The sequence below is a fragment of the Amphibalanus amphitrite genome, unplaced genomic scaffold (assembly GCF_019059575.1).
Source record: "Amphibalanus amphitrite isolate SeventyFive unplaced genomic scaffold, NRLGWU_Aamphi_draft 000183F_arrow, whole genome shotgun sequence".
NCBI classification, from domain to species: domain Eukaryota; kingdom Metazoa; phylum Arthropoda; class Thecostraca; order Balanomorpha; family Balanidae; genus Amphibalanus; species Amphibalanus amphitrite.
In genome coordinates, this window is record NW_024881678.1 from 196063 (window position 1) to 207027 (window position 10965).

General features: G+C 50.9%; 1 protein-coding gene across 3 annotated transcripts in view; it reads left to right on the forward strand.

Moving 5' to 3' along the window:
* The window catches only part of LOC122384201, a 29201-nt gene extending 19794 nt beyond the window's left edge, over nt 1-9407 (forward strand). For 2 of the 3 annotated variants that reach the window (XM_043371312.1, XM_043371313.1), the window contains exons 12-22: nt 102-359; nt 729-860; nt 4750-5185; nt 5318-5682; nt 5926-6092; nt 6386-6531; nt 6934-7170; nt 7335-7488; nt 7714-7905; nt 8105-8376; nt 8743-9407. In XM_043371312.1, coding sequence (XP_043227247.1) covers nt 102-359; nt 729-860; nt 4750-5185; nt 5318-5682; nt 5926-6092; nt 6386-6531; nt 6934-7170; nt 7335-7488; nt 7714-7905; nt 8105-8376; nt 8743-8929 — 2546 coding nt within the window. In that variant the 3' untranslated portion in view covers nt 8930-9407. The remainder of the gene's footprint in view (nt 1-101; nt 360-728; nt 861-4749; nt 5186-5317; nt 5683-5925; nt 6093-6385; nt 6532-6933; nt 7171-7334; nt 7489-7713; nt 7906-8104; nt 8377-8742) is intronic. The other variant, XM_043371314.1, reaches the window with a different exon arrangement.
* Nucleotides 9408-10965: the final 1558 nt, after the last annotated feature.

Consider the following 10965-nt stretch of genomic DNA (forward strand, 5'->3'; position numbering starts at 1 on the left):
GCTGATCGTAGCGTATGTCAATCTCATTGTACGTAAATACGCAGACCATTTTGTGAACGCACCACTTGTAGCACTTTCACGATTTTGTCTCTCTTTCGCAGATACCCCCTTCAACGGCCGTGGAGGTCGGTTTGGCGGCGGCGGCGGTGGCGGATTTGGCTTCTTTGCCGACGGCCGCGGCCGCGGGGACGATTTCCGTGGCGGCGGAGGCCGCGACCAATTCCTCGGCGGCGGCGGCGGCGGTCGCGACCAGTTCCTGGGCGGCGGACGGGGCGGCCCCGGCCGCGACCGGTTCATCGGAGGCGGCTCATTTGAGAGCAACTACCGCGGCGGCGGCGGCGGCTTTTACGAGTCCAGAGGTACCTTTAGCGGGGGCGGAGGCCCCTTCTCGGGCGGCTCTGGCCAGTCGGGGCGCGGTGGCGGGTGGCGCGGTGGAGGCGGCGGCGGTGCCCCTCCCGCCGGCGCCGGTGGCGGGCCGCTGGGAAGCAACACCGTTCCGATTGAGGCACCGCCACCCAAGCCGACTGTCGTGTTGGTCAATGAGGGCGGCGAGGACCCCAGGGCTGACGACCTGCCGCCGGTCGGCGGCGGCGGCGGCGGCTCCTGGAGCGATGATGGCGGCTCGCGGGGCGGTGGCGGTGGATCGTGGAGCGGTGGCGGTGGATCGTGGAGCGGTGGCGGCGGATCCTGGAGCAGCGGAGACAGCTCACGCCCCGGTGGGCCGACAGGCGGCTGGGCAGCCGGCGGCGGCGGCGGCGGCGGCGTCTTCCGACCGGACGGCTCTCGGCGCTCGAACGTGATCCGCGAGGGCGGCGGCTGGGACGACTCTTGGAGCGACGGCCGGCGCGGCGGCCGCCCAGGTGCGCACCGATTCTCTGTTTCTCGGGCAGGTGACGGCGGTGGCTCGGAGACGGCCGACGCTGCCGCCTTGGAGTCGGACGGGGCAGCACTGCAGCGCAACGACAGCGACACGCACCGGCCGCCGGCCGACCGACAGCTAGGTACACGCTGGATGCGGGCTGCGCATGCCGAGGGCGCCACAGAGCAGAGCCCTCAACTGGTAGTCGGCAGCACGCGAGACGAGCCGGTGGCTGGCGCCAACGACGGACGGTAGCTCGAACAGACTGCTCCAACCCCCGGCCGGACGAATCCGAGCATGCCCGGCTGATGGCCCTCCTCTGCAACAAACTGCGGCAGTTTGGTCGCCCGAAAGACGATGTTTTTACTTATCTAACGTGCTCTTCATACGAGGATAAAAAACATTGACCTGATGGAAATTAAAGTGCCAATTGGCTTGAGACGTTTCCTCGTTCGTGTAATCTTAAGATGAATATGTGACGTTCACAACATATTGAATTACTCATGGCCTCATTTTCACCCTGAAACAATTACAATGAGCTTTTTAAAGCGTTTCAATATTTGTTTAGTCTTTTTTTTTGCTGCAAGTCATTCGAAATTTAAGTACTTCTTATGTTGAAATTATATCACTTTATTTTTCGGTACGTAACATATATAGCATCTAGATGACTTAGTAATAATTTGCCACCTTCATTGCTGAAAGTTACCGAACAGCTCATCGCAAAATTGATTAGAAATAAATTGCCTTGCATAGAATGAATTTTCCATTTAAGGATTATTCATCATTTGGATATCTACGAGTATACATATTTTGTCCAAAAAAAAAAAACTGACGACGTAGCATGAGATCTGAGTAGTGTTGGACTCTAATGAATGCCACCTGATCGACTTTTGCATGTTCCGCTTGTAGGAAATAGTTCACTTTTAACATTGAATTGGGGATTTTAACGACTTAAAATCATGTACCTATGTAGATTAAATTAAAAACAGGTGGTCGGTAACTCGAAGGAGTACATAACTATCCCGCAGTTCGGACCCAACCATAACTTAATCAGGGAATATGCCTATTAGTCTTTTAGATTAAAAATTGAGTAAAGATATCATATTTGCATGACTCCATACTACGTAACTAAAGCCATGGACCAGTGCACTTGAAAAAGCAGTCTAAACGTCAATCTCGGAAAGCTTTGCAACCTCGTGTATTTTAAATGGGCAGTCGTATTCCTCTTATTGCAATTGATTGATAACTCTCTTCTTAGTAAGTTGAGCCGTTCTCCTTGCGATCAATTGTCCAGCAGTTATGGCATGTAACAGACAACTGGAAATATCAACTAATCGCACGTAGATATCTCAGACCACAGAAACACAACGTAAGCTACCCAACATCTGTCACTACTTCAGGTCTTCACGTATTTGATCTTTTATTATCTAAAAAATGTCAAACTTTTATTCATGATGTTGTACTGAACACTATAATATTTCCCATTGAATCTTGGTTCGATTCCCATCTCCGTGGACATGTTTAAAGTGAACTATTTCCTGCAGAACTAATTTTGAGTCTTATTGATTCAAAACGTCTTCTGTCTTCTTGGTTATAGTTTGTGCATGTGGGCTTCTTGCAACGCTTTCTTACACACATGCATTTTTAAAACTTTCGTGTAAGCTCGTATACAATGTTCTACATTTCTAACTTGATTACTAACATTCACTTATCATCATCATGCGCCTCATAGTTTTTTAACCCGCGCGGGGCTGGGGGGGGGGTAAATTTTACCCCCCCTCGCGAATTTTTGCGATATCTCAAAAACGGCGGCGCGCAGCGCCGCCAAACTTTCAGTACCTTTTCTTACATCAATTTGACACGTTCCCTGAAAATTTGAGCGAAATCTGTCGGAAAATTTTTGAGAAATTGACGTTTTAGTGACGTCATGTTCGCCATTTTCGCCTCAAAAACGGCAAAAGTTCAAACGCCGCTAACATCTTCATTTTTAAAGGAATCAAGACGTAACAAAAAAGGTTATACGTTATTTTACTTTGTCTATCAAATGGCTATCTCGGTTTTTTGAAAATTTTGGATTTTGGCCTAAATTTTTTCAAAAAACTGACTTTTTTGGGAAAATCATTATAAAATCCAAAATTTTGAGTCTATCGAAAAAAACCGGAATATATGTCAGAGAAGTGGTCTATGTGCACCTACATACCAAATTTTAGAAGAATCGGTTCAAAAATGTGGGAGTTATTCAAAATTTTATGACGTCACGACACACAAAATTTTTGAAAAATGACTTTTTTGGAAGTTCTAGACCTCGTACGGAAATAAAAGTAGCACCATTCGATTCGCCGTGAAAAACTGCATCAGATAGACACCTTTTTAGGCCTTAACAACCAACTTCAAAATTTGACCTCACTTGACCTGACCTTGACCTGACCTCGACCTGAAATTCATCCAGAGGTGGTCCATATCACTTATTGAGTGTGCCTATTGAATTCTATGAGTAAAATGACCCATAAAACATGTGTCGCACATGCCCTTTTCTATATTTTGTTTTTTGGTGACCTGACCTGACCTGACCTGACCTTGACCTTGACCTCTGAATGATATTGTATGCAACAAATATTGTCTTGGTAGCCTAAGAACACGTTTTGGGCGATCAGTCTCAGTCCATGACTCCATTCTTCGGCAACTACGGTGCAAGGCCGATACTGTAGAAACTTGCAATTTGTACCCTTGACCTGACCTTGACCTTGACCTCAAACTTTAAATTAAGTACATGTTTTTAGTAGTTCGTGATGAGAGCTTTCGATTGGCGTTTGAATTTTCCAAATCGGACCATTAGTTCGGGAGATAACAGGGGGGGTAAAATTTACCCCCCCCCCCCAGCCCCGCGCGTTCGGCTGGAGACCCCAGCCCCGCGCGGGTTAAACATCGCAAACAGACTGAGAAAGTGGGAAAATACGGTCCTACTACGCCGGGTGCACTTTGTATCCCGTCGCAGTCACCGTTCATTCAATTGTCTTCCCTCCGAATGTCTTATTCACGCTCTTCGCTCATTGTCGAATCATCCAGTTGCAACTGGATGATTATCATATCACAAGACGACGATTATCATACACAAATAATAGATTCATTAAATTAAATACATAAATAATAGATTCAACACAGACGATTATCATATCACAAAACGACGCATATCACAAGACAACTAGTCGTCTTGTGATATGCGTCGTTTTGTTGTGCTATCTTTATTCCCTCGCTTACCTAACCAGATGTAAATAATGAATTTCTTACAAACGTTATTTGATGACCGGTGTCTCCCGTCCGTTGTTATTTTCGTTGGGGTGACGCATTCCCAAAATTTCTATCAGTTGACTCTGGGCACTGGACAGCCTAGTTAACGTAGTTATTCTTGATATCTTCAAATACCTATACATGTGAAACTACATAATAACTATTTCACCGTCTTATTTGAAATGAGCATGAATCATATTGCTACGACGCACATCGCACAACGCACGATTTTCGATGTTTATGACCGTATTCCATGATTCCGTTCAAATAAGTGATTCATTTATTTCATATCGACTTATGGTTAATCATGTGTCATGAACTTTTTATAATCAACGTTATTTGAATCGATGTGAACTGTTTCTGATTGCACCGTGTCATTTATTTCGTCGTTTCCGCAACCTGCGTGAGTTTTGATAACTAATGTTTGTGCATTTGATTTGTACGTCCCAATGAATTGTTGTTTTACAAAAAAAATGCAGCAGCATCGCTTTCACGCAGCTTTTCCTCGGCAAACAATTTCAGCTTTACGCATGTTGCTTTACGAACACTTTTACCTTCTTTAATGTCTGACCGGGTACCGCTGTGTTCCGGCCGTGCTTCAGGTGGTCCCGGCGGACGGGACCAGTTCATCGGCGGGGACAACCGTGACGGGCCTTACGACGACCGACGGGGCAGCTTCGGAGGCAGCGGCCGCTTCGGCGGCGGCGGCGGCGGCTGGAGCGACGGCGGCAGATGGGGCGGCAGCGGCGGCAGCTGGAGCAGCGGAGGCAGCAGCTGGAGCAGCGGCAGTGGCCGCTGGGGCGGCGGCGGCAGCTGGAGCAGCGGCGGCCGCCGCTGGGGAGACGACGGCCCGGGCGGCGGCAGCGGCGGCCGCGCGCGAAACTGCTACGAAGACCGTTTTACGCTGAAGGAGACAGGCCGCAGGATGCGCTCCAGCTTTGTCGACAAGACTCTGCCGGTGTCGTCTCTGAGCGACTGTGAACGAGCGTGCACGGACAACCTGGGCTTCATCTGCAAGGCCTTCTCCTACCGGTACAGGTGAGAACGGATACGGCTTTCCCCAGTCTTTCATCGACTCGAACTCGGCAAATAGCGGCACATGTTGCTGTTTTTACGTGTAAGTTGTCTCTGCATGCGTGGGCAGCCTGCTGACAGTTTTCTGTCCGACAGCACCTCCAGTCTGGCGTCCGGCAGCGCGTCTAACGACAACTGTGAGCTCTCCGCCGGCGACATGAGCCGCTCCAGCTCCGCTGACATCTACGAGCTCGACCGCGACTACGACTACTACGAACGTGTCCGCGTGGAGGACTGCGAGGAGCTGCCGGCCGGTCCCGACCGCCCCCGGCCGGGCTTCGGCGGCGGCAGCGGCGGAGGCGCTGGGTTCGGAGGCCCCGATGGAGGGTTCGGAGGAGGCGGCGGATTCGGAAGCGGTGGTGGATTTGGATCGGGAGGCGGCTTCGGAAGTGACGGTGGCTTTGTCGGCGGAGGCGGAGGCTTCTCCGAGCAGGGCTTCGTTAGCACCGAGGGAGGAGACGGTGAGTGCTGGAGAGGTGCTCGGGTATAAAATGGCGGAGAACAATTATTTGTTTATCTTGATATAAAATGATTATTAACTATTAAGATTAATAAAGCACAGCCTGATTCAGTACCGTCCTATTGACTTCCGACATTGAGAGTGACGCTGACAGGACCGGTGTGTCGAAGACGGTGACGGTAACTGTGACTGACGACCTCTGCACTGTGACAGTGACGCTAACTGTGTGTCTGTCTCTCTACAGTGACGGCCACCTGTAACGAGCGCGGTATGCGGCTGCAGCTGCTCTCCCGCCGGCCGTTCTACGGACGGATGTACACGTACCGCCACTACGACTCGTGCAGCGTGCTGGGCCGCGGCAGCCGCGACCTCTCGCTCTTCATCCCGGCGCACGGCTGTGGCACACAAATGGTGAGTGGAAATCGGAAAATTATCGAAACGAAATTAGGCCCGATAGCGTAAAAGAATGTCACATAAAACCTGATAAGCTGACGAAGAAATATCCCGTACGTGGAAAATATGTTTCCATACACGGTGAAAAGTTCGGTATTATTCGCATTACACACATTTCAGTACCCACTCATTTCACGGCGACCTAGATACTCAATGCACTGTTTATCGTCTGTTGAATATTTCCTAGTTAGTTATATGCCATTATCCCATCCTCTGCGCACGCTGACCACTCCGTGTGGACGTTTCTCCAGTTCCGGGACGGCGATACCATGCAGAACATCGTGGTCGTGCAGTTCAGCGATATCGTGCAGACCAACTTCGACAAGCGCTACAACCTGACCTGCTACTTCCAAGGACCCGGCGAGGCCGTGGTCACTTCTGGCTACGTGTCAGCTAGGTGAGTGAGTTGAAGAGTGAGAGTGAGTGGGTGAATGAATGAATGAATGAATGAATGAATGAATGAATGAATAAGTGAGTGAGTGAATGAATGAATGAATGAATGAATGAATGAATGAATGAATGAATAATCGAATGAATGAATAAATAAATGAATGAATGAATAAATAAATAAATAAATGAATGAATGAATGAATGAATGAATGAATGAATGAATGAATGAATGAATGAATGAATGAATGAATGAATGAATGAATGAATGAGTCATGGGTGAGTTAGCCATGAGTGAGTGGGTGAGCCGTCCAATATTCATACCTAAGCGCAAAGTAGCCCGAACCGCATCTGGGCCTGCTGACCGTTGCTAGACCCGTCTGAGACCCGTTGCTACCCCTGTCACCTGCAGCCCCGGCCAGGTGACGCCCATTATCGACCTGCCGGCTCGTGAGGTGGTCGACTCGCGGGTTCGTCTCTCGATTCTGTACCAGGGCCGGCCGACCACCACCATTGCTGTCGGTGATCCGCTCACCTTCCGCCTGGAGACGCAGTCCGGAGCGAACCTACGCACCGACATCTACGCCACCAACGTGATCGCGCGCGACCCCTACTCGGGCCGCGCCGTGGAGCTCATCGACAGCTACGGGTGGGTACAGCAAGAAGAGCAGCGTATGCATGCATGCACACTCTGCAGTAAAACGGTTGAATGTGTCGGTTTTGCACATGAGATGCATTGTCCGTTTGCGTATGCTACTGCTTGAGTCGGTTTTTGAGTCGAGTGTATTCATCGCTGAACGTTTTTATCGACAGATGCCCGACCGACCCGCTGCTCTTCCCGTCTCTGGGCCTGGCGCGAGACGGAAACGGACTGGAAGCCCGCTTCAGCGCCTTCAAGATCCCTGAGTCCAACTACCTGATGTTCTACGCCACCGTGCGCACGTGCCGCCGGCCCGGCTGTCAGCCGGTAGGTAGTGCGTAGGTTGAACGGTTCGAACTTGTAGGCTGTGACAAATCATACCCTGCCGACAGAGTTGTGACAGTGACTCCTGACAATGGCACAGGCAATACAACTATGTGGTATGAACTGTGTTGCTGACATTAGCAATATCTGACCGGCAGTGACTGTGTCTTGCCTGTGACTGCTCCAGTGAGTGAGGTATGTATACTGACGTATATGTATCCATCGCAGGCCACCTGCGCGGTGAACGGTCGCGAGGAGCCGTCGTTCGGCCGCCGCCGGCGCCGCTCGGTGCCAGAGGAGGCCGCTGAGCCCACCCCGGAGCCCGTGCTGCCCGACCCCAACCAGCTACCCGTGGAGCCGCAGGACGAGGACCTCGGCGACCCGGAGGATGAGGGAGAGAACGTCAAGCAGCTGCTCAGCGTAAGTGCCGTCGGCTTTTTATCTACCGGATCGAATCTTTAGGCACGATACTGACGTTCTTGAGCTCAGATATGAACTACTTGCTTTTGCCTTTTTAATCACATTCTCACCGCATTCTGGGCTTGTGACAATCGCCCTAGCTGCCACTGGGCTGTTTAACAGTTCCTGTCTAACCACGGGCGCCTGCTGCTCCCCACAGGTGTACTACAGTCGTGACGAGGTCGAGGCCGAGGAGGCCAAGGCCATCGAGAGCGTGTGCATCTCGTCGGCCGAGTACCACGGCCTGCTGGCCACCCTGGTGGTGCTGATGGTGGTGATGGTGCTGGCCGCCCTGCTGGCCGGACTCTGGTGCCGCCGCAGCCGGCTCATCGCCTACAAGAACCACGAGGCCGACATGGCGTCACCACTGCCGCGCGGCTTCTCCGCCGCAGGGGTGGCCAAGAATACCTTCTCGTTCCTGCATGGAAAATCGTAAGTGAGCCTACGCCCGTTTCATCGGCTACTTATTCTAGAGCAGGTACCGAGCGAGTGTTTGTGGCCCGGGAAACAGTTATTTATATCTATCAACAACGCTCCATCACTGAAGTAAAAATATCAGGTCTAATAGTCGATGCTTTTGGGGGTGAACTAGAAGGTTTCCACTGGATTGACTACAGCAATGGGAACAGATGCCTAAATGGAAAATTAAGTTAACTATCCATGGTCTGACGTCTCTAATATTTGATCGATGCCTGCAGGCTGAATTTACCTACTCTTATTTACCTAGCTTGAATAAAAGCCTAGCTACAAAAATGTTTTTTTTTTCGTAATTAATAATTTGCGTTCCCCTTTATGCAGGTCGTCGGCGATGGGTCGCAGCTTCCCGGCCCAGGGCAGCGCCAACCCAGCCTATGAGGTAGACTGTCCGCCGGCGCCGCGTGCTCGTCGCTTCGACGACCCCAGCGAGCCCATCTACACGGATCCGTCGCTGTTCGAGCACGCGCACACCGCGCCGACCGCCGAGCCGTCCTCGAGCCGGCAGTAGTAGCGCCCGGCCGGCCGGACCGGGCCGGGCGCGCGGCGGCACGGGCCGTAACCGTTCTCCGGTGACCGAGTGAAACCGGAGACGGCCGCCGCCGCAGACTGCGCCGCAGTTTTGTACTTTTGCTATTTAGAGATGCCGTGTGCTTATTTCACCGGGAGAGCTGCGTCAGTGCCGTCGGACGCGGCAGCTCCCTGTGATCGTGATTGGATGGCGGACCTCGGCGTGATGTGACGCCCCCGCCGTCCTCATTGACGCCGTGAATGATGTGCTGATGGAGGAGTGCGCTCGCGCGTCCTAACGGCGCTGGACGCGGTGTCCTGGCCTGTATGTTCCCCCACTGGCCAGACCACCGGCTGGCAGGATGCCGCGCTCACCGCCGTTACCTGCGCTACTGCTTTGTAAGTGACGTGTATCGCCCTAGGTTATTGAGGAAATGACGCCTGCTTCATCTAAAAATAAACACCTCACTCCACATCAATGGGTATTTCGCCTGGTTACTGCTTGGTACACGTATAAGAAATGATGACTTTAGAAAAAAAAGAGTGGGTGTTCGTGGGCACCGCCGTGTCAGCTTAGCACCAAGCAGGCGTCTGGTGCTGCCAATGATATACCATGCGACCCATCGCCTGGCGTTGCCAGTGCCTACCCGTCGTTGTTTTTAAAAGGCAGTGTCGAGAAAAATTAACTGACTGCTCTTAAACGTACCTACTCCCTTTTCCTAATATAATAGGACTTCTTATTCGAAATTCCGATAAGAACACCGGAATCTTAAAAAGTAGTTTTATATCGTTGCATAGATAACATGAGTCATGTTGCTTTTATGAGCGTTGGTATCGCCAATTTTACGATCAAAAGAAAATAGTATGATGTAATCGTATTTGGAATTACCTATGACACAATTTCCCACTAGCTTCCATAGCACAATAGTGAACTACAAAAAAAAAAAAAAAAATCCTATGGGCAAACGGAACGATCGATTAGCTACACGGGTATGAACTGTGGAAGTACCGACTTAACACTACCGAGTCATCCGTATACCTATTTGCGGTCCTTGCATACAGTGGGGATAGGAGACATCACTGGGCCACTATAGTCACCACGGGGTCAACACTAGGGCAGAAGGCCTTCCACTGGGTCCAGTGGGTCACTAATGCTTTGCCTTAGGTCAGCTGTCAGATGACACTACGATGAATTAGACGGGACACCACACTGTATCCCGGATCACCAATAAGTAAGTTTTTTAGACCCTTCTGTCTAATGAGACGATTTTAGGGACTCGGGATATCTACATAGGTAGGTAATAGCCGTTTTCACGACGGGCTTTTTGGCAAGATTATCCGGCCCGAAACAGAGACCTCAGGTTTGAGGAAAAGGATTTGTGTATCATGGGCACAGCTAATGGCTAAGAGGGAACGGGGAGGGTCACAGCTGGCCTAACTTTGGGCTAAGGGGAGCACCGTGTCGCTAGACAGGCGAGTGGTTGCCAGGATCATCTTACTCTAAGGTCTAAGTCCGTATTCGTGGTCGCCAAGGGCCGGACTCGAAGACGCTGTCGTTCTCGCCAAACCTGTCGCTGAACGCTGAAACCCGATTGCGGTCTGGTCGGCCAAGCCGATCGAAGTCTTCCTGGCGACATTGCGGGAAGTTTAACGGTTCATGTCGCCGGCGGAGAGCTCAAATTATTGTCTGCAGACGCGCTGCCGACGCCAGACTGGAGGTGCTGTCGGGCAGAACGGCAGACAGTAGACGCACCACAGTAGATTTCTACGCGTGCGGAAATACTTAATTCATGCTATTTTCATTTTCATTTCATTTCATTTCATCTGTTTCATGCCAATGGAGGCACATGCCATGGTTGAACAAAAGCTAAAAATAGTATACACATTACACACACTTATGTTACTTATACGACGGATCATAACCGTGCTTTATACGATGATGCAATAAAATGTGTCGGTACCTACTTGCCTAGATTGAATTCTTGACAACCTGGGATCTAGCTAGGTACCGTGGATGCTGTGTCCGGGGACTCACCG